Source organism: Bemisia tabaci, unplaced genomic scaffold (assembly GCF_918797505.1).
Source record: "Bemisia tabaci unplaced genomic scaffold, PGI_BMITA_v3".
NCBI classification, from domain to species: Eukaryota; Metazoa; Arthropoda; class Insecta; order Hemiptera; family Aleyrodidae; genus Bemisia; species Bemisia tabaci.
Genome location: NW_027311782.1, coordinates 20,538 through 45,217, shown reverse-complemented (window position 1 = coordinate 45,217; position 24,680 = coordinate 20,538). Strand labels below are relative to the sequence as shown.

The 24,680-nt window shown below is 41.1% G+C and overlaps 1 protein-coding gene across 7 annotated transcripts in view; it reads left to right on the top strand.

Annotated features, from left to right (window-relative positions):
* LOC140223726 (KICSTOR complex protein ITFG2-like) overlaps window positions 1-24,680 on the top strand; it is a 48,605-nt gene that overhangs the window by 9,871 nt on the left and 14,054 nt on the right. For 3 of the 7 annotated variants that reach the window (XM_072305956.1, XM_072305951.1, XM_072305955.1), the window contains exons 2-4: window positions 16,098-16,360; window positions 18,576-18,773; window positions 22,436-22,562. In XM_072305956.1, the coding sequence (XP_072162057.1) occupies window positions 16,098-16,360; window positions 18,576-18,773; window positions 22,436-22,562 (588 nt within the window). Of the gene's footprint in view, window positions 1-16,097; window positions 16,361-18,575; window positions 18,774-22,435; window positions 22,679-24,680 lie in introns of all 7 variants that reach the window. The other 4 variants (XM_072305950.1, XM_072305953.1, XM_072305952.1 and 1 more) reach the window with 2 other exon arrangements.

Here is a 24,680-nt window from a genome sequence, read left to right as displayed (position 1 = left end):
GTGAAATTTTGTGCGTTAGAAGTTGGTTAGAAGGGTGGCTGCACTTTTGGGCCCTAAGCCCTCCATGAAGCGATCTGTCCATACTCTCGCTATACAGGTACTCTAATTTAAACGCGCGCCGCTTGGCCCATCTCAAAACGGCGCCCATTTTCTCCGTCCGGCGGTGGCCACACTTTTGACCCGGCGTGCCGGCGAGGTACCTCTGCATGCCTCTGCCGTGTGTGGGTCGTCTAAACAAACGAAGATTGATAACACAAATGATCCAAACAACTCGAAATCTCTCAATTTTAATTAATTTAAATCCATTTTCGACTTCAATCAAGCATTTGGCAATAATATTCATCGTATTTTACCAAGGCGGATGAAGAATGGTGGTCGCATCTCGTACCCTCTTGACGTCACGATTGTAAACAAACCCAACTGCGGAGTTAAGGGGTTTGAGGTTTACGCTGCACTCTAACGCTACAAGGTATTGTATAGTCACTTATCATTGTAAGTATTTCTGGCGTTGATAGCCCGAATTTAAAGTGAAATTACAGCGGTGTATTTTATTTTGCTATCTTTATCAGTAAATAGTTTAAAAACCGTAAGAGGTTTTTTTTTTTTTTTTTTTTTTTTTTAATATTTCTTATTTTCTCCATGGGTACCTGATTATCAATATAATTTTTCGGGGGATCCCCCAAACCCCCTTATCTGGGGGGAGTCCTCCCTTTGTTTTTCAGAAATCCCCGACCCCCTCTCCGTTTTCAGCATCAAAAAGAAGAATGATTGGACGTTATTTCCAAATTTCTAAGGAAAAACTACCGCATTACAGCTCTCAAAAATCCGAAATATACTGAGTCCAAAATGATAGGTCCAGTTTCGTCAGAAAGTTGCACATGTGCGTGAAGGAACGAGCCCATCGGGTACATTTCTTTAAACACTTTCAGCCAGAAATATTAATCATTAGAATGATTGTAACTTCCTTGCAAATTCTCCGTAAAAATTTTAACTCAGACTACGATCTGAAAGCGTTTCATCAGGAAGGAAAACTCATAATTCCGTTTGGAAATTGTATGAGCCTCGCGCCGCGGCATCGCATCGGGTACACTTCGGGTACATTTCAAATCGCGCGGTAAAAGCCCGTACCCTCTGCACGTCACACATCTTCAAGATGGCAGCCAAAATCGAAATGCGACCACCATTCTTTATCCGCACAGATTAGTCCAGATCGCTAACATCCAATCTAGAGTCCCTTTATACCCAGAGTTACGACAACTCACTTTTGGTCGGGCCAGGATTGGGCTGAAAGTGGCCTAAAAAAAAATCCAATTCTGATTGGTTCTCGCTCATGGAGGCCGAAACGAGTGCACCAAGATGGCGGTACCTCGAATGTGAACAAGAATAATGAAAATATTACCTAATTGTGGTTTATCAAGAGTAAATTGTTATTTCCATAGGTCCAAAATGAAAATAGATTAAGAAATTATTCACAAACCAATCTCATTTTCTTTTTAATTGATCAATTTGTTGATGTTGTTGTTTTTGTGTGACAGACATCGCAGGATTCCTGATCCTTATCCCTCAATATCGTTCGTTTGGGTGCACTCGTTTCGGCCTTCATGGCCAGCCAAGGACGGCTGTCAGTCAGCTGATAATCGAGTTGTCGTAACTCTGGGTATAAAGGGACTCTAATCCAATCTAGCCAATGCTTCAGAAGCGTGAGTAATTTTGCTACAGGTTAGGCAACTTTAGAAAATTGATGGCACTACCAGTAGTGAAAGAACTTGACCGGATCGAGAGAAATTTCCTATTGAATCTGATTATAAAGCTTGAAAAAAGTATAAATAGTAATGTGTAATAATGGTTTTTGATCAAATAAGATTTTATCAAGTACTGTTATGCTAAGTATTCTGTTTCAATATTCTTACAACAGTTGGTAGCAATTAACTGCTCTCATGGGGGCCTGGCGGGAATTCAAAACTAGGAACCAAAAGTCTCATTTTGGCAGGATTTTGCTTTAATTTTCGGTTTCTAAGGCTTTAAACTTCAAAAATATGATATATTATAATCTGCAAATTTCTTCAATAATGTCATCCACTCAGTATACTGATGAACTCTGATTTGTTTATTTCCACCGATAAAGCACAAAAACATAGCCCGATTATACGAATAAAGAAGGAGAATTAATTAAAATACGGGTAAACAAGGCTAAAAATTATTGAAACACTTAAAGGCAGGACGTTTCGAGCTGCTACCAGCTCATTTTCAGCTGCAAAAACACATAAAAACAAGTAAAAAATTGAGTGGCGACCTGACCCCAGCCGTTATTATGAGTGGTTACGTGATAACGGCTGAGGTTAGGTCGCCACTCAATTTTTTACTTCTTTTTATGTGTTTTTGCAGCTGAAAATGAGCTGGAAGCAGTTCGAAACGTCTTACCTATTAGTGTTTCAATAATTTTTAGCCTTGTTTACTCGTATTTTAATTAATTCTCCTTCTTTATTTATTTCCACCTTAATTATTTAATCTGGAAATATTGAACCACATAAATTCTACTGAGAAACTAATTCTTGAATTCTTCGGAACGTTTCATCCCACAAAAATCTGAAAAAGAAGTATTCTCCCGCCGAAAATCTGCTGAAAATAGCCAAAATTTCAGTTTTGGTTCCTAGTTTTAAATGCCCATGGATTTTCCCGCCAATGGCGCTCACAAAGCTACTCACGCTCTTCCGCCGATGTTAGCGATCTGGACTAATCTGTGTTTATCCGCCTTGGTATTTTACAACCAGGAGCCCTGAAACTGAAAATCAAGGCGGATAAAGAATGGTGGTCGCATTTCGTACCCTCTGGACGTCACACGGTATCGGGTACATCGGGTACATGGGCTGGCCGGGGCCAGGGGGGCCGACTCAACCTCGGATTGCACGGCATAACCCGTACCCTCCTGACGTCACAACGCTTCAAGATGGCAGCCAAAATCGAAATGCGACCACCATTCTTTATCCGCCTTGACTGGACTTGTAAGACTGATTTTCAGAATGCACCTTAAAATGAGCCGATAGGCCGTGGCTCCTGGTTGTAAAATACGATGAATATTATTGCCAAATGCTTGATTGAAGTCGAAAATGGATTTAAATTAATTAAAATTGAGAGATTTCGAGTTGTTTGGATCATTTGTGTTATCAATCTTCGTTTGTTTAGACACAGAATATATAGGCTTCACCAACAGAAGGTTCACTCCCGTTTACTCCAATGTATCGCGTTTTGCACTTTCTAGAGGTACTTTCCAGCGACTCTGCAACGTTGCCACGTGAATGCGTTCAGGTAGAAAATGGGGATAGGAAGGAGCGCTTTTCGCCAAACAAACTGACAGCGTTGAAGGTCGTCCGAGCTCCGGACTAAAGGCAAAATGTAAACATTGCTTTCTAGGTGTGTCCTTCTTCTTCGACCGAGATACGCTGGGAGTGAGCCTTCTGTTGGTGAAGCTTATATATTCTGTGGTTTAGACGACCCACACACGGCAGAGGCATGCAGAGGTACCTCGCCGGCACGCCGCCGGGTCAAAAGTGTGGCCACCGCCGGACGGAGAAAATGGGCGCCATTTTGAGATGGGCCAAGCGGCGCGCGTTTAAATGGGAGCCCAAAATACGGACTTTTGGACTCGTATTTCGTGGGTTAATATTGCTCAAAAAAATCGGGGAAAATTCCTGTGAACTCTGTGCACTCTCTAGTTTCCAAAAATGCAAGAATTACGAATTGCTGAACAAGCTCATTCGGCTCATGGATGTCACAAACGGGAATAAAGATTACAGAAATTGAACGTTTTTCGTAATCTTTGATCGGCCCATTCTCAAATGCCTTTCTCCGTTCCTCCTCTCATTCCGTTTGTTCCTTGCCGAACCCGTAATTCCCTGGTCCATTCTAGATTATAATCATTGCAATTGGTGAAAATGTAATCTTTATTCCCGTTTGTGACACTGTGGAGGCCTAAAATACGGGAACCAATCAGCAATGGATTCCAATTGTCTTGACTCTCAGTATAAAGGGACTCTAGGAGAGGGGTCGTTGCCAACTTTTGACGGTTATCACCAACCGCACTTGCTGCCAACCTTACTACATCTAAGATCATTTTTCTCAAAAAATTGCACACGATTAGCCTTAAAAATATGTAAAAAAGTCGCAATAGTGCATTTGGGTAAAGTTCTAGTTACGATAAGCAAACAACAACTACATTTTGAATCATTTTGCATTACATTAACTTTATGGCGTCCGCCATTTTTGGGTCCTAAGGGCTCCATTCAGCCTAAGATGGAGAATCTTTCCGACTGGCGACTTGGACGGTCAACCGTTGGAATTCGGCGATTTACCCCGAATCTCCACCGCGGCGGTGCATGTTCGGGGATCGAGCACCTCAACGTTTTCATGTAAACAACTAAGATGGCGGCGCATATTGCGCGGGTGTTTTGAATTTATGGATCGCGGGCAAGATCCACACTTTAATAAGCGGACTTGAAGCAACCACGTACTTAATTAAAATTTACATTTAAATATTTTTATCAAGTTAATATTAATTCCTGATAGTCGAATGAAGGAAGTTTTCTCCCGTTAAGACAAAAGCTGCAATGTCGGCCGTTTATCAATGCATTCTAGGAGAGAAAAAGTAGCAGCCAGAAGAATGAGTCTTGAGCGACCATCCTCAGCATTCATTCCTTCTTTTCAGAGATTTTTTGTCATCACTTATCAGGGATGTAAAATGAAATCTAACATGATATGAAAGTACAACAGATTTCTTAGGAGGAGTGTACACCACCCATAAAATTATCTTATAATAAAATTAAGAGTTTGACTCTTATTTTGTTAAATGTTGAGATTTTCTGATTCTACGCATTTCACGGCCTACTGAGCCTATTGCAGAAGTTATACTTTCATGAAATTTTACCTTATATGAAATTGCATGCAATTTTGTATCTCTGCTCATTATGGAACCCATTCAGCAGGCTATCAAGACTGAGGCTGCTTTAAAAATGTAAATGGTGCTAGCAAGAAAGGGGTTGGGCTTCTAGGAGAACATATTTTTTCAAATTAAAATTTATCATGAGGTGAAAATTCTCACACATCAGGCAAATAGGGATTGTCCCCTCCCCCTTATTCAGAGAGAGTACTAACATTTTTCTGGGACAATTTTGGTCAATTTCACTGTGAAGTGTGTCAGCAGCGCCCAACTCCCTCCCCGCAGGCACAAGACCTCTCCAGTTAGATTTCCCGGGTCCAGCTGAAATGGCACAGCTACATTTAATCATTCAATCTAATCTTTCAAATCTACGTTAAGTCGTACGTTTATGGTAGACTTCAGATTCGATACTTGTCTGTTACGCATTTGCAAACATTTGTTTTTTTTTTGTAACTGTCTTCAAAACACCAGCGTCATTGTCCGTGGATTTTCCATCAGAGTCTACACACTTAGACTCATCACTGACCAATTTCTCTGGAATATCTAGCATGAATGGTTAAAATGTAGATTTCACTTTGCAGATAAAGTAGCTGAGGGCCCGAAAAAAAATTTTCACTTATATTGACTTCTTTAAAGACCTTTCTGACCTTAAAAGAAGCATGTGGACTTTAGGTCTGGCTGTGTTATGAGAGGCTGCACAACAGAATCAAATTATTCTCTTGCGATAAATTCCTTACCTCTGAACTAGAAAAGCCATTGATTCAGCTTTGTTCTGACCCCAACACAAATAAAACAATCAGCCCAACAGGCAGCAAGCGTCAAGAGATATTTATGCATTTATCCTCTCAGTTATTTGCACTTGGTCTGGAAAATACTGAAATAATGGTTTATACTGCTGAGAGCAATGGAATTTGTTGGATGTTAAACGTCTTTCGCAAATATTGACACATTACGGCAAGAGGCTGGTGTTACCTTTGATGCATCAACGAAGAGGTATCACAAACAACTTCGAAGTTAAAAGTTACAAAATCAAGCAGCGCTACTACATTTAAATTTGAGAATACTAGATATTCATACCAATTAGGTAATCAGAGACGTTTGGAGACTTTTATACGTAAATTCCGGTGGAAAACCCACTCCATGAAGACATTGGTACAATGTACAAGTGGAGTGAAACAGTTGCAAAAAGTAAACAAATACTTACGTTCGCGTAACGGTGAGCTTAGCTTATTGAGGCTAAAATGGAACGACTGAAACGATTAAATTAATTTTGAATTATTATACTATGATCGATCAGCACACGATGCTTGGGCATGCGATCGGTAGGCTTAGGCTTGGTTTCGTAAACAAATATGGCGGCGGTCCGTCACAACGTTGAGAGTGCCGAACCCCCGAAAACGCACCGCCGCGGTGGAGATTCGGGGTAAATCGCCGAATTCCAACGGTTGACCGTCCAAGTCGCCAGTCGGCAAAACCCCTAAGATGGATGAGCCAATCAGAGGTGGTAGAGTACCTATATTGAGAGAGTATGGCCACTGGGCCCCATGGAGAGGCTTAGGACCCAAAAATGGCGGTGCTTTGTTTTGGTTTTTGTGGATGGGAGGGGGGTCATTGCCAACTTTTGACGGTTATCACCAACCGCACTTGCTGCCAACCTTACTACATCTAAGATAATTTTCTCAAAAATTGCACACGATTAGCCTTAAAAATATGTAAAGCTGTCGCAATAGTGCATTTGAGTAAATTTCTCGTTACGATAAGCAAAGACAACTACATTTTGAGTCATTTAGCATTACATTAACTTCTGGCGTCCGCCATTTTTGGGTCCTAAGGGCTCCATTCAGCCTAAGATGGCTGAGCCAATCAGGTACAAGGCCAACCCTCAATAGGTACTCTAAGGTGGTAACTCCAGTGGCCATACTCTCTCAATATAGGTACTCTAATGGCTTCCGGCGATAGAAGTGCGAGTTTGTTCCATAGCAGTTCTATCGCCAGAATTTTTGCGACCACGGACCGCGATGGAACGGCGATGGAAGGCGTGCGATGTTGAACGATTAACTGAAAAAGAGGAAAATGTTCTCAACCAATCACCGTCCTTGATGCATGCATCGAAGAAGAAGAAGCAGGTTGGAAAACATAAATGGCGGGAGATACACTAACCTCAAAATTTCGGTTTCAACCAATAACTTGAACTAAATCAACTTCAATGGCCGACGAGTGAGAAGCACGTACAAAAAAGAAGAACCCTAACCTCAATTTCGATGGAATCGAGCAGTTCTATCGACCCATGAGCGATGGAACAGAGTTCCAAAGGCCGTTTCTATAGATCTAGGTCTGATGGTCGCCCTCGAAGGCTATTCCATTGGAATGGAACCGAGTTCTATCAATATCGATGGAAGTTAGAAGTCTGTGGTCGGGCTGCAGATCTTGAAATTTTCAAGGCATTCCGTGCAGAAATGGCTGAGAAATAGAAGAATTAGTGCCAGTTTGAGAGCCCCAGTTTTTACGTGGGCTGGACGCTTTATGTTGACCTAGAGTCCCTTTATTCTGAGAATCAAGACAATTTGAATCCATTTCTGATTGGTTCCCGTATTTTAGGCCTCCACAGTGTCACAAACGGGAATAAAGATTACATTTTCACCAATTGCAAAGATTATAATCTGGAATGGACTAGAGTCCCTTTATACTGAGAGTCAAAACAATTTGAATCCGTTTCTGATTGGTTCCCGTATTTTAGGCCTCCACAGTGTCACAAACGGGAATAAAGATTACATTTTCACCAATTGCAAAGATTATAATCTGGAATGGACCAGGGAACTACGGGTTCGGCAAGGAACAAACGGAATGAGAGGAGGAACGGAGAAAGGCATTTGAGAGTGGGCCGATCAAAGATTACGAAAAACGTTCAATTTCTGTAATCTTTATTCCCGTTTGTGACATCCATGAGCCGAATTGTCTTGACTCTCAGTATAAAGGGACTCTAGAATGGACCAGGGAATTACGGGTTCGGCAAGGAACAAACGGAATGAGAGGAGGAACGGAGAAAGGCATTTGAGAATGGGCCGATCAAAGATTACGAAAAACGTTCAATTTCTGTAATCTTTATTCCCGTTTGTGACATCCATGAGCCGAATAGTCTTGACTCTCAGTATAAAGGGACTCTATGTTGACCCAAAGACAAGACGGAGCGCTAAAAGCAAAAAATGAAGCTTCTTTTCAATCACCTCTACTATTGGCTAGAGGATTGGCGGCGAAATCAGGACAAGTTTGAAATTCAAATGTAGGGCGCGAACTAAATAAAATTGCGGAAACAAAGTATTTTAGGTTGATTTTTGCCCAAATTCACTTACACACCCATATTTTTATAACTTTAGGTTAGTTTTGGTCCGTCGTCGACCGATTAATTTCATTTGGGAGTAACGGTCATCTACGACTCTAACGGCCTGTTTGAACCGGCAGAACCACCATGAGCAGAAGAAAAACTAACTTTATCTGAGATTACTGCCTGTTACCGAGCAAAAGTAGGTGTATTATAATAGGACGCAGTCCCAACTTTCTTAATTTATTCGTTTTAGGCATTTAAAATAGGTTTCGAAGAAGAAATGTGGAAAAATCAAGAGGACAAGTTCAAATCAAATTTCCGTTTGCCGCCATGGATTCCTGCGCTCATTTACACACTCACACAAGCACCCAGCCGCCAGCGCCAAACCAGGCTTCACTTTTTCCCCGTGCTTTTAGATACGAGCACTCCGTCTTTATGTCTTTGTGTTGACCCGTTGCCTACGAATTGCCGTACGATTTGCCGTTGCCGTAACTATGATTCTGTGACGTCACACTAGTAGATGAAACTCGGCCGCGGTTTAACACGCGTTCTTATGGGAGAACGCTTGCCGCGCGATGATTTCTCGCCGATATCTTTTTCAGGGTTAATCCGACGCAAAATCTCATAAGAACCTTTTCGAAAGAGGATGAAATTTCACTTTTGAAAACCAACTAACCCATTTGTGACATTCTCTACAAATCGAGGAAATGAAAGCGTAATGTCGAAAATCGTTACTCCACTCAGATTCAAACGGGCCGCTCGCGCAACTTCGGCGTAGAGTCCTTTTATACCCAGAGTTAAGACAACTCGATTATCAGCTGACTGGCAGCCGGCCTTGGCTGGCCATGGAGGCCGAAACGAGTGCACCCAAACGAACGATATTGAGGGATAAGGATCAGGAATCCTGCGATGCTGTCACACAAAAACAACAACATCAACAAATTGATCAATTAAAAAGAAAATGAGATTGGTTTGTGAATAATTTCTTAATCTATTTTCATTTTGGACCGATGGAAATAACAATTTACTCTTGATAAACCACAATTAGGTAATATTTTCATTATTCTTGTTCACATTCGAGGTACCGCCATCTTGGTGCACTCGTTTCGGCCTCCATGAGCGAGAACCAATCAAAATTGGATTTTTTTTAGGCCACTTTCAGCCCAACCCTGGCCCAACCAAAAGTGAGTTGTCTTAACTCTGGGTATAAAGGGACTCTACTTCGGCGGATCTCGCGCAAGGCCGATCGAGGGCCACTCTGATTGGTCCACGCAGCGACTGCCTCACTCATCGATGCACCGATGACCCGGAGATGCTTGTTGTTTTCGGTAAATATCTATTAGCTTGACGTCTTGTCTCTGTTGACGTCACACAACTGACTAGTTACGGCCTCTCCATTCTCGTAGGCAGACCATTAGGGTGTGTCTTATTTTTGAGTTTTGCGAAAATCTAGTTGGTCAACCCCTAAAAAGTTTCTATGTAGTCTCTAAATGAACCCCCTAAAAGGAAAAAATTTTAAAAAAATTTTAACCCGTGCCTCAAAGGGCCTAAAGGGCCTAAACCCAAAATTCAAAAATTTTGGCAAGCGACACATCAATTCTGAAGGAAAATGGCAAGTTACGGTCCTTATAGGCCAGAAATTTCGTCCGTTTTGCCGTATCTTGAAGCGTAAGGTCACAAACGGCCCAATGACGACGTGAGGCTATGGGCTGGCGGGGCGCGCCGCGGCCGGCCCGCCGCTGAGCGTACGCGCGCGGCAGGGTTGCGCATCGCCGCTTTACACCGGCGTAGAGGAACGAACGGTGGGGTGGGAGGGGGATATCCGGTGGAAAAGCATCCAAATTTTCTATCCATAATGAGAATGCATTATACTTTTTCAATATAGATGAGGAAATATGAGCCATACAAGGAAGTGATGAAAAGAGTGACAAATACATAATATAGTTTGTACGGTTAGGAGTGTAAGTGGGGAAAATTTGCCGTAACTACAGAACAGCCCTGAAAATCTCCGGGAAATAAAAGCTGCTATTGATGAGAGGTTTGCATGAGAGGTTTAATTAAGGACTAATTAAAAAGATAGGTGCGATGTTGTCGAATCGTAAGCCCTTTACGCGATCAAAAGCGATTAGTGTAAATTTAATTGGAAAAGTTTAAGAAAAATTTGATGAAAGAAAATTGCCCCAAATTCGGGAAGTGCTTAAAGTGTTTTTCTATTATGTGAAGTTTTCGCACATTTATGTCAATGGCAGTAATTCCAATATGGAATGAAAAATGTAGAATCCCTGTGATACATAGTGTCTATGTTTACCCTCCTTTTCATTAGTGCATTTAACGTGACATCAATTAGAAAGTTTTATTCGAGAGGTTCAATATGGCTTACCCACTTACATTTTCTGGTACTGACCCCCCCCCCCCCCCCCCCCCGCCACAGTTACTTGCTATAATTAAAAATGTAATATTAGTTTCTCGAAAAAATATGATTTAACTTGGGGTTTGAACCCCACTCTTTATAACCGTGAGCAATGCCCTTGACCACTCGGCTACTGGGGAAGATTTGAGTAAATGAGGCTAATGTGTCATTTAGCCCCCTGGGTGAGGCCAGGCAATCAACATCAGCTGTAAGTTGGCGAAGCCAGATTGAACCGATTGAATAAAACTTTCTAATTGATGCCGCGTCAAATACACCAATGAAAAGGAGGGTAAACAAAGTCTTATTGATGTATCAAACCTTCAGTGATTTCATATGAAATGAAAAAACTTATTTTCTTCCGTTTGGCGGGACTCATAAGCGAGCGTGAATTTTTCCTGTCGAGAAACTCTCCTGGGCGCGAGCTTTCTTCTTGTCTGCTCTCCTCACCTCTGCTGCAAGGATAGTATCCTTCACTGTGGATATTATGCATTCTCATTCAGGTTTTCGCTGAAGAATTAAAAATGCTTTATCCTCTTCATTTTCCATGATATCTAGAGTATTGCATTAAGCAATGTCGAATAACACGTCGATTTTTGCCGTAAAATCAGTCTCCAAATTCTCTTGAACCAGCGATCGACGGCTAGCATTTTTTGATACGCGCCTCCACTCCTCATAAAAATGTAAACATTTTTAAAAATATGGACACTATGTATCACAGGGATTCTACATTTTTCATTCCATATTGGAATTACAAGATCAGAGGTTTTTGACGCACCGCCATTGACATTAATGTGCGAAAACTTCACGTAATAGAAAAACACTTTAAGCACTTCCCGAATTTGGGGCAATTTTCTTTCATCAAATTTTTCTTAAACTTTTCCAATTAAATTTACACTAATCGCTTTTGATCGCGGAAAGGGCTTACGATTCGACAACATCGCACCTATCTTTTTAATTAGTCCTTAATTAAACCTCTCATGCAAACCTCTCATCAATAGCAGCCTTTATTTCCCGGATATTTTCAGGGCTGTTCTGTAGTTACGGCAAATTTTCCCCACTTACACTCCTAACCGTACAAACTATATTATGTATTTGTCACTCTTTTCATCACTTCCTTGTATGGCTCATATTTCCTCATCTATATTGAAAAAGTATAATGCATTCTCATTATGGATAGAAAATTTGGATGCTTTTCCACCGGATATCCCCCTCCCACCCCACCGTTCGTTCCTCTACGCCGGTGTAAAGCGGCGATGCGCAACCCTGCCGCGCGCGTACGCTCAGCGGCGGGCCGGCCGCGGCGCGCCCCGCCAGCCCATAGCCTCACGTCGGCATTGGGCCGTTTGTGACCTTACGCTTCAAGATACGGCAAAACGGACGAAATTTCTGGTCTAATAGGACCGTAACTTGCCATTTTCCTTCAGAATTGATGTGTCGCTTGCCAAAATTTTTGAATTTTGGGTTTAGGCCCTTTAGGCCCTTTGAGGCACGGGTTAAAATTTTTTTAAAATTTTTTCCTTTTAGGGGGTTCATTTAGAGACTACATAGAAACTTTTTAGGGGTTGACCAACTTGATTTTCGCAAAACTCAAAAATAAGACACACCCTACAGACCATAGTGAGTCATACTGAGTACAGCCATGGACTAGAGTACCTTTATAGACAGAGTATGGCCATTTCTGTTCCGGTTTTTCATTGGTCGCGAGCGAATAGGCTGACACGATGCTCTTAGGGCCGTAAATAAACAAACAAGATGGCTGTTATCAGCAAGGAAGTTTGAGGTTATGCACATCTTACATCCTCCTGTGATATAGGCGAAAGGCGATTTAACAGTGTTTTCATGTGTTTTTTATGTGTTATTCGTAGATATACTAATTTAAATTGTTACCACCGTGTAATTGAAATTTTTGTCAAATTTTAGCTTCTTATCGATGTTACGGTGAGCCGCCATCTTGTTTGTTTATTTACGGCCCTAAGAGCATCATGAAGCCTAAAAACTCGTTGACCAATCAAAAAGCGGAACAGTTTTCCTGTAGTAAAAAGATACGAATGGCCATACACTGTCTATAAAGGTACTCTACCATGGACTCATTTAGTTGTGACGTCATAGGCAGCATTGATTCTTTCGACAACGGTCTCGGGTTCCAAACAATTGGCTGTCCTTGTTGCACTAATGGCGTTTCCCCGTAAGAAACGACTTTCAAATTTCAAAACGAATTTTCGACCTTTTAAACGCCGGGAACCACTAAGGTCACTCCTGAAATCGACGCTAAAGCGTCAAATAGGGGAGTCCGACCTTTTAAACGCCTCAAATCGACAAATTTCACTTGAGTTATCGCAGTTGAAAACAGGTCTAAAATCATCAGTCTGTCTCTCCCTACGGCCGTTTAGTTGTTTACACACAAGATTGAGGTTAGAATCATCTTGAATTTTTCCATTTTTCTCGTTGAAACTCATGATATTCCCTCTTAACAAGTAAAATTTATCAAGAAAAGTTAGTTTCCAGTATCATCAAACTATTTCTATGCGCTCATGGATCGACAGAGTCTTAATTATTAGTACATAAAAATATATATTAGTAATATATATTAGTTTATATTAAAGCAATAGATGAAAAGAAGATTTTTAACAACTATTAGCAATAGAGAAGGAGAGGTAGAATATATATATATATATATATATAAAATCATTAGTATCATTAGTGTATGGCTTCGTGGTGAAGCGTTACCATATCACATACAGCATTTTTTCAATCAACGCTTAGTCTAGCCTTAATGCGGTGATTTTTGTCAATTTTTTCCTCTCTTCTGCACGACCTTACGCTCATGAACGGAGACAAAAAAAGAAAAGTGATGACTTGAGTTTTTCTTCCTCTGAATCTCATGGTTTTGTATCTCTGGCTCCGAAATCACCGGGGGTCGTCTTGCTCCCCAGCTATGCAGATTTCTTCAGATCGCTCGCTCAGTCTGCCTCCTATGTGAAGTCTAATCACGCTTTAGTTTTGACCAGTAAGATCCTCTTTGCTTCAGCATACTTAAAAGTGTATTTTGCAGTTGGAAAATACAGTGTTTTTCTCGCAGCGTCCAAACTACACTTTTCTCATTTGACGGCCAACAAGAGCTCATGATGTGAGCGACTGCACAGCATAATAGATCAGATCATCCAGGAGCCCATTAATCTTATAAGCAACAAGAGTTTTGGAAAAGCATGATGATGTCCTGGATGATCTGATCTATTATGCTGTGCAGTCGCTCACATCATGAGCTCTTGTTGGCCGTCAAATGAGAAAAGTGTAGTTTGGACGCTGCGAGAAAAACACTGTATTTTCCAACAGCAAAATACACTTTTAAGTATGCTGAAGCAAAGAGGATCTTACTGGTCATAACTAAAGCGTGATTAGACTTCACATAGGAGGCAGACTGAGCGAGCGATCTGAAGAAATCTGCATAGCTGGGGAGCAAGACGACCCCCGGTGATTTCGGAGCCAGAGATACAAATCCATGAGATTCAGAGGAAGAAAAACTCAAGTCATCACTTTTCTTTTTTTGTCTCCGTTCATGAGCGTAAGGTCGTGCAGTAGAGAGGAAAAAATTGACAGCAATCACCGCATTAAGGCTAGACTGAGCGTTGATTGAAAAAATGCTGTATGTAATACTAGGGGGCTACGCTCCCTGGCCGCTACGCGGCCCAACCCCCTGAAGGCGCTCCGCGCTATCAATAGGCCGCTTTGCGGCCCTATTTTTACCCTTCTATCAGTGTTAGTTTTATTTTCCCTTAAAAAATTACGATATGAGGTATACTTTACTATTAGAATGAAATAATGTTTGGTTTTGATGAATAAAGAAGAAATTTTTTTTTGAAGTCAAAAGGACGCGTTTTGGAATGACTGCTTGATGGAATATTGCAGTAAAACAACGAATAATGATAATCAGGCAATAATCAGGAGTCGGGGATCGAACCCACACCGTGATCAAAGTGAACGCGTCCGACGTCTTAAACGACTCGGCCACCGCTCGTACAGAGGGAATTGGAGTGAACTTTGGGGAGCCGCTACCGGTGTGGAAAAATTTAAAACAGCCATTTTTGTGCTTAGTTAGTATGCCAGAATGTGAGAAAAAATCATAATAGATTTTCGAGCCGGTCGAGCAACCGCACTGAATGATTTCTCATGGAATGGCACGGGTCTAGGCCGCGAGGGGGGAAAGGAGCACTGGTGTAGACCGCGAAGGGGAGGGGGTGCGAGTCCATGCCGTGATTAGGAGAGCGGGCACTTGCAAAACAGGCCATTTCAGGCTCGGTACGGATACTTTTGAGACTTGTCCTATTCATTCACCAAACAATGCCTAGTCTTTTTAAAAAGTTTCAAGCCCCTGAAAATTTTGGGGGGACGCGGCGAGGGTCGAAGTTAAAAATCAGCAACATTTTCGCGAATTTGTCACTCGAAAATCAAGAAATTTTGTAGAACGCGGGTTAGACGAGCGTTTCCAGCGTACGAGAGCTTTCAGATAATGTTTAACATCAAGGGTTTTGTCAACTTTAGCTCGAGTTATCGCCTCTGAAGCGCCGGAACGTTAAAGAAAGACCTCCTTTTTTTCACGTCCGGGCTGACTCCAAAAAAGCTATTTTTTAATTTTGATGAAAAACTGATATGTTGTTCCTGACTCTTTGTAGCCCCTGAAGGGCTTTACCATATGCTGGGGAAATGTTTAGGTCGCGAGTTATAAGAGCGGAAAGGAGCGAAGGTCGGGAAAATATGCTACTTTAAACGGCGCGCGCGGCGTTGATCGGAAGGAGAACATCCTCTCCCGCTCAGTTCTAGGAATAACACTCCTCGGCCGAACTCGCAATGTTGCTACGTGCCCTCCGGTCTCCTATGACCCTATTATGTTAAACATTTTTTGGAAGCTCTCGTCACGCTGGAAACGCTCGTCTAAACCGCGTTCTTCAAAAATGCTTGATTTTCGAGTAACAAATTCGCGAAAATTTTGCTGATTTTAAACTTCGGCCCCCGCCGCGTCACCCCAAAATTTTTGGGGGGCTTGAAACTTTGTGAAAAGATGGGGCATTGTTTGGTGAATGAATAGGGCAAGTATCAAAGGTATCCGCTCCGAGCCTGAAATGACCTGTTTTGCACGTACATTTTTGGATGAGTAAGTCTCCTATATCACGGCGTAGACCCATTCCTCGTGGCCTGCCTGGACCCGCTCGCTCCTCTGATCATGGCAAGGACTCGCATCCCCTCCCTCCTCGCGACGTGGACCCGCTCTTTGTACATACCCTTAGCAGTATCATCATATCAATATATACACATATACTTCTGTGCCAGTAGCCCTTGACTTGTCGTCTCTCACTCTCCAACATATCTCCAGAATATCACCTCCTTCACACCTGGATTACTTTTTTGTTTCATTTAATATTTTCTTTTTTCGATAGGCGTTGATCCTAGGAGATGTGGACAACGATGGAAATGTTGAATTAGTCGTTGGTCTCACTGATCGAGTAGTCAGATCTTATCGCTGGGTCCAAAATGCTGCCAGTGGAAAGCTAGTGTGCCTTAATAAATGGGAGTGTGCCAATCAAATTGGCTCCATTACTTTGAATTATAATGCGGAGGGTCTCCCATGCCTGTTGATCTCCCAACCCGGCGGAACTTTCATGCGAATACGATCCAAAACTATGGTTGATCCCAGTGGAAGGTACATTACCGACTTTAGTTTGTATTTGTGATTGTCCCCCAAAAAAGCAACCTTATTTCGAGAAAGCTCAAAAAAAGAAATTGAACAGTATTACTGTCTAGACTAAGGAGGGATCAGTAATTACAATGCCACCAAAAATGATTAACTACATTCGCATTTATCATGTTTAGGGTTCTGAATTGGACGTATTTCTATTAAACAGAACTATGTGGAGGTGAGAAATATAGGGTGTACTCTAGAAAGCTGCATAAGAAACAATGTAAAAGAGGGCGTGATTCCCCATGTTTTCCCAAAGTTTCAAGTCCCCAAAAAATTTTGGGGGGAAGTGGCGGGGGGTCAAAGTTGAAAATCCGCTAAATTTTCGCGAATTTTTTACTCGAAAACTACTAAACATTTCGAAACGCGGTTTAAACGAGCGTTTTTAGCGTGAAAAGAGCTTTCAGAAAATGTATAATATCATAGGGTTTTGTCGACTTAAACTCGAGTTATCGCCTCCGAAGCGCCGGAACACTATAAAATGACCCGCTTTTTTGTCACGTTCGGGCCGATCCCCAAAATACTCCATTTTTAATGTCTTTGAAAAACTGATATGTTGTTCCTGACTCTCTATGACACCTATATGTCTTTACTGTATCCTGGGGAAACGTTTTGTTCGCGAGTTATAAGCGCGGAAAGGAGCGAAAATCGGGAAAATCGGCTATTTTAAACTGCGCGCGGCGACGGATCAGGAGACATGTGGCAACAATGCGAGGTCGGCAGAGGAGTGTGATTCGCCGAACTGAACAGGAGGGGGCGTTCTCCTTCTAACCCATTCGACGCGCGCAGTTCAAAATAGCCGATTTTCCCGATTTTCGCTCCTTTCCGCGCTTATAACTCGCGAACAAAACGTTTCCCCAGGATACAGTAAAGACATATAGGTGTCATAGAGAGTCAGGAACAACATATCAGTTTTTCAAAGACATTAAAAATGGAGTATTTTGGGGATCGGCCCGAACGTGACAAAAAAGCGGGTCATTTTATAGTGTTCCGGCGCTTCGGAGGCGATAACTCGAGTTTAAGTCGACAAAACCCTATGATATTATACATTTTCTGAAAGCTCTTTTCACGCTAAAAACGCTCGTTTAAACCGCGTTTCGAAATGTTTAGTAGTTTTCGAGTAAAAAATTCGCGAAAATTTAGCGGATTTTCAACTTTGACCCCCCGCCACTTCCCCCCAAAATTTTTTGGGGACTTGAAACTTTGGGAAATCATAGGGCATTGTTAGATGAATGAATGGGGCATGTTTCAATGGTATCCGACATGAGCGTGAAATGGCCCGTTTTGCACGCACCCCTTTCTCCAAGAAGCCACCACCAAAAGCCGTATGAGCCCTATCATCCCTTCCTAAAGTTCGTCCATGGGTACATTACATACAGCTGCCTGTCTGGCAGATAATTCCAAAGCCTCCACCCAGGGGATGCAGGCGCTCAGAGACAAGGGACCCTCTACTGTCCTCTTGGTGACAGGTGGAAGCTTTCACTATCGGGGATTCAACACTCCCTTATGGAAAATTTTAAGGGAACAACAGTCACCTTACCTACCAGGCATATGATGAGCTTCGGGTACGGCATGAGGCAAGCAAGTTTCCCAAACTTCGGTTTGTTTGGAAAAAGGAGACTCCCATCACGATGTTAAACCATTGACCCAGTAGGTCGGTCAACAGTTGAATGTTGAAGTCCCAAAAGTAAAAGTTTCCACCATTGCTGAGATACCAGTGGAGGGTCTCTTATTTGATCCCCTGTGGCGAAGAGGACAGGCGCATTCTCTGGGGGTCACATAAACCTTTGAGAGCTCATTTACCAATTGCTGTTGGAAATTGTTATCATGCTCTCTATTTACTGCATGAAATTTTGATGAGAAAAATATTGCAGTGATGCTTTAATTTGTCTCCCATCCAGTAATCTATGCCAAAGAATGAAAAACTAAATCGTAAAGACCAACAAGGAAAGCAGTATAAGATATAAAGATATCGTACCGGCCAAAATAAGTTGTAATCCATCCCAGGGCATACCCTAAAAAATGAACATGCTGAAAGTGAAGATATCAAAAGTTCCGACAGAATAGAATAGGGAATCCAAGTCAAGTGTTTTTAATTGGTGTTTGCAACATCAATATCTATAGTCTATGAATAGGTGGGCAACCTTTAGTAACCTTCACTGTTTGTATTCTTATAAAGTGAGGAAGAGATAACTACGATGGAAGTCGATTATCACCCCCTTTACTCTAGTCAAATGAGAAATCCTGGAATATCCTCGGAGATAGTTGGGAGCCTGAAAACAAATCTACCGACAGACAAGAAGAAAGGAGGAACACGTTATGCTGTTGCCACTCTTGATGGAAGTTTAATGCTTGTTCAAGATGAAAAAGTTGTTTGGTAAGTCTACATTGTAATGAGTATCGATTTTATCAAAATTGTGAAACATCAGAAACTTTAATCTTAATGTTTTCTTCTACAAAACAATTTTAAAAGCACATAAAATAGGAAGCTTCTATCAATGTCGAAAATATATGTTTTGATAATCAAAATAATTTTATCAATTAAAAGAAAAGATATTGATGTTAAAATTCGACAATATGTAATTCAATAGCGATTTTCGAAATCTGCACTATAGTGTTCTATTTTTAATTTGATTTTTTATTCATACAAGGGTGTTACAAAAGGAACTGTTTTTCTTGCCGTAGCTTTTTTTAGTTTGAAGATTAAGCGCTGATCTTGGTTGCTTTAGACAATAGTCGCATAATGTGTTGAAACAAGAATGTCCTATATTCCTAGGCATTCTTTTTCTCTCCTCAAGGAAAAAGATTGATCCCTTTATGCACCTGGTGTCATTCTTTGTGGTCGGAAACTCGTCGATTGAGATGTCTATGTGAAAGCCAAGTGCATTGGGTTAGTAATTTGAACAAAAAACGTCACTGAATAAATAATATGTCAATAAAAATGAATTATCATTTGCAATGAAAGGTTGAAAGGGGGACTACATTTTGCCATGGGCTTGTTGCGAACTCTTGCTAGAGCCAAAATAAGAGTTGTTACTCAGATGAAATGTCTCAAAAATCACGATGAGCGCATTGGCGAAGTCTGAGATGCGCTCCTTACTTCACAATTTGCATAAGAAAGTTGCCTTTTTTTTTGAGCTGCCCGCCTCAAAAACGATACCACGGCTTAGATGCACATTTTGCCAGAAGAGACATTTCATTCAACCCCCGCTCACAAAGATACTACGCAATATTCAACATAGCCGACGCCAATCCGCCAAAACACTGACGGGACAATGACTCTAACCACCTGATAACAATCAGCGTGTTTACATTCACATTTTTCTCGCGTTGATAGATATCCACCTTCATTGACCTCGCACCTCCTCAACTTGCGAGCGGAAGCGTCGGCCTGTTAAGCAGGGATTGAATGGAACGACTGACTCCTCTTATGAAATGTTCACCTGTGCCGTAGTATCCTTTTAGAAGCGGGAAGCGTAAAAAACGCAGATTTCTTACGCTTAAAAGTTAGGAGTGCATTTCAGAGTTTGCCGACGCGCTCATCGTGATTTTTAAGACATTATCCATAAGGAACAGCTCTTATTTTTGCTCTAGCAAAAGTTTATAACAGGCCCATCCAGGCAGGAGCTTCTGGCGCACCTGCAAAAACACTTATGTGCCTAGAGAAACTAATGACACAAACGTCATTTATGAACTGAGCCAGAAATCATTGTAGTTCCATATTGCAAAATCAAGTCCAAATGTTTACTGAAAGAAATGGGTCAGTTGCGCTGGTCACAGAATCGTGTTTTGATGCGTCGTCCTTGTTATAATAACGTGGAGAGCGATGAAAAATAAGGCCAGGAGTTTAATATAGAGAACTGCTGTATTCAGAGTAACAGCTGACTAGCATCCCCTGTGGCTGGGGCTCTGGGGCTTTCACTCATGTACAGAGCTGCCAATCAGCGGATATGGATATGGCAGCTCTCCCCTCCTCAATGATTATACAGGGTTATCCAAAAGTCACCCACCACCCCTGTAACCTTTTTCCTAATTGAGATAGAAGTTTGAAACTTTGGGAATGTTCCTCGCTTTAAGGTAGCAACTTTTTGGTTCCCCCAAAATTTTGGGGGGCGGGGGCTAACTTTGTTTTTCAAATGGCAACCCCCCTTTTGTGATACCTCATTCGAAAGGTAATAAAAAAAGAAAATTTTTGGCGCAAACCGCAGGTCAAAATGTTGATTTTTGACAAAATGGCGGCCGGTCAAAGTTCAAAATGGCGGAAATTTGGCATCTCCGTTTTTTATTGGCGGATTGGTCTGAAACTCAGAATCCTAGGGTTTTTCGGGACGAGAAAAACGATTCTGGCATTAGTTTTCCAGAAATGTCAGTCCTTTTCAAAATGGCGGCGGTTAAAACGGCGGCTTAGAGCGGGAAGTGGATATTCAGGCTGCTTATCGTCGGATTTGTATAAGATGTTTGATGTTGTATAGTGTGTTTGATGTTTGCTATCCGGGGGTATTTCGGCTCGAGAAGAACGAATCTTTCATTGGATTTTTGAAATTTTTAAAAACTTTATGACTTACGCACTTTATGGTGACGTCGCCAAATCTGACTTTTTGCTGTTATTAATTTTTCCTGCCAATTAGATTCATTTTGCAACAAGGAACCACTATATCTGACCCAATTTAGAAACAACATATATACCATTGGTTTCCCTATGCAGATATGTGCTTTAATGGAAGAGCCAGAGATAGTGGTTCCTTATTGCAAAATGTAATCCAATTTACAGTAACAAAATCAAACGAATCATTAAGGTTAGGTCGAGAGGCCACCTGTAGATGTAAGAAAAAAATATTTATATAATATTTGCTCACATATTCCACCAAAAGTTTTGATGGGAAAACATCGTCACCAAACTGACATTGAATAAGTGAGACACTCCAATAACCATGGAAACAACTGAAATCATGCTGAAATTGGAAGAAATATGTGGACTTATCAAGTACACGTCTGTTCGTTCTCCACTTCTGCACTCAGTCATGCCTTAATCTGCACACAAGCGCTATCTCTTGAGTGGCCACAAACTAAAACGCATAGCGTCACCAAACTGACATAATATTGAGTTAGGTACACGCTTCAAGTCTCAAATTAAATTGAATACTGTAGTTTTCTGGTGTTTCAATGCATATTATATCAAACAATATACATTCAAGACTTTAAAAAAATCAGACAAAGCTCGCAAAAGGTTCTGGTTTATTTATACAGGGTTATTCAAAAGTCACGCACCACTGGCCATGAAGGGGGTGGCCATTTGAACTTTTTGAGTTGCCCCCCCCCCCCCCCCGAAGGAATCAAAAACTGGAAAGTACCTTAAAAAGTTTCCCCCTCGAAATGAGGGAAAACGTCTTAAACCGCAAGTCGATATCTTAATTAGAACTAAAGTTATGGCCAGTGGTGCGTGACTTTTGAATAACCCTGTATAACGATTCGATACATTGACTACCTCCGAGTTACTTGTCACCAAACTGACATTTTCACTGTTTAGCACGTTGAGAAAAAGGTTTAAAGTTATTCAAATCTCCTGAGGAATTTTTTCGTGGTTGGTGTGACCTGCTTCTACGCAAAAAACGAAACATCGAGAGAAAATATTATAATTGAAAGTTTTGAGCAACCAGTTACATGTCTTTCCCATATTTTATCCCATCAGCTGAAATCCACCCATACCTCTTTCTCCCCAAATTCATTAAGGCAACTTTATAAACCAATATGTACAAGCTTCATTGGGAAATACAAGTTTCAGACGGAATGTCATTAGCCCGCCATTTCATGATGACATTTTTATTTGTATGCGTAGGATTTTGAAATGAGTGTGCCAACACTGAGTAGGAGTTTAGGAATGAGTGTAAGAATTGCCCTGCCTTCAGCTTGGAGGTTGATCTTTGAACATTGAAAAACAATCAGTTTTCTAAAATTACATTAAAAAATATTCAGAACCTACCTATGCAAAACTACCAAGTCTTAGTCATCAATTTTTTTTCTCACTTCTGCAATCCATAGGTCGCTGCAGGTAGATCATCAACTATTTGCTCTCAGCAAGTTAGATGTTACAGGAGATGGTCAAGACGAAATAATTGCATCCTCATGGGATGGTCAAACCTACATCCTGGATCAACATAAAAAGACAGTTTGTTTCCACATAGAAGAATCTATTTCTGGTTTTTGTGCTGGACTTTATTCATTGGGTCCAACGGAGACACTGGCACCATGTTTCATTTACACTACTTTCACCAACAAAGTAAGGTTTGTCTGAACTTAAACTCAAAATAGATTAATTGAAGAAGCTTTCGGGGACGATTCCCGGAGCTCGGGACTGGAGACTGCGTAAGTCGCAGCACAGTGTTGCACTTCAAACTTTTCATCCTGTAACTTCCGACTCCACCAAGTCTCCGCTCTGCAATTTTGCACACGCGTAGTCGAGGGTTTCCATCAACATCTCATAAAATTTTCAAAGAAATCAAAAGGTCCGATTTTGAGTTTTATTATTTAGAAAATTAAACTTTGCATCAGAAAATTTTTTTCAGTTAAGCCCAATTTTATTTACATACCTGAAGAGCTCTTTGTCAAAGCTTTCCAACGACACTAGAACGGTCGATTTTGGATGAACCGTTCCGAAGTGACACATCAATAAATTAGTGGCATCCCCCGAAAGTGGCCACACGGAAAAAAAAGCAATGCTAAAATAGGAACGGCCGTTGACAAATCAGCATTTTCCAGGTGTTAAAAAAATGTGCGAGATGTCAACTTGCTGATTCAGCCTGATTCGCCTGATTCAATGCCTCTGGTTTTGCCTTAAATTCTCAAAGACACAGCTATCAAAGTTGAGACCATACCACTGCAAGTGTGATGAATTAATTACAGTCACCCAATTCACTGATTGAGAAGTAGACGGTCATTGGGTCGTTAAGTTTACTAGCTTAGCTAAGAGCAAATTTTGGACATAACCGAAGGAATTATCGTACAATTCCCATGAAATTTGACAGGATTTCCTGTCAAGAGTGTCAGAAGTGTCAAGAGATCCCAGGACCTTGAGGGAACTCCACGCTGTGGTCCAAGATCAGAAACTAAGATTGCCGTTTAATAATTTGTGACGGTGTGCCTAAACTCCATGAATCCTAATGGTAAAACACCATTAGTATTTATCTGGTTTGACAACACCCGTTCCTATTTCAGCATAGCTAAGCTACTAAAACTGAATTTTCGAAACAATACTAGTCTAGCAATGCCAGATGCTGATTTATCATTGCAGAGCTACTAAAACTGAATTTACGAAAAAAGGCTGGTTTGGCAACCCCAGATGCTAATTTCTACAAAATTTTAAACCTCAACTAACGAAAAATGCAGGTTTAAAAACTCCGGATACTGATTTAGCACTTCAGATTTCCTGAACCTCTATTAATGAAAAAGCACAGCTGGTAACGCCAGATGCTGACTTAGCATTACAGAATTCTTAAACCACAAAGTAAAGGCACTGACAATATTGGTATCCGATCTTACACCACAGAAAGGAGTTCCTTCAAGGTCCTGTGGTCTCTTGATTTAACACTCCTATTACCTGTCAAATTTCACGGGAGTTACCATAATGCCTCTGGTTTTGCCTTAAACTCTCAAAGACACAGCTATCAAAGTTGAGACCATACCACTGCAAGTGTGATGAATTGCAGAGTCACCCACTTCACTGATTAAGAAGTAGATGGTCATTGGGTCGGTAAGTTTACTAGCTTGGCTAAGAGCAAATTTTGGACATAACCGAAGGAATTATCGTACAATTCCCATGAAATTTGACAGGATTTCCTGTCAAGAGTGTCAGAAGTGTCAAGAGATCCCAGGACCTTGAGGGAACTCCATTTTGTGGTCCAAGATCAGAAACAAAGATTGCCGTTCAATAATTTTGTCTCTACAACTGTGATGAACAGGCAACAGGGTTGTTATTCGTAAATCTCAGAGCTAACAGAATACTCCATTTTAAACACTGAACAAAAAAATTGCAGCTCCAGCTAAAATTAAGTGACTTTTTTACATACTTTATTACACCTCAAAAGCTTGATCTACCTCGCAAATAATTTAGAGATTAAAAACGAAAATTTGGAATGAAAAACTTTGACTTCAAACATTTTTCTAAGAAACTAATTGAGTGCAAGAGATGAAACAAGCAAATACAATATCATTAACACTAGAAAAACATTTATATCAATTATCAGTATGTAATTTAAAGACACATCAACAATTTGACAAAGAAATCAAT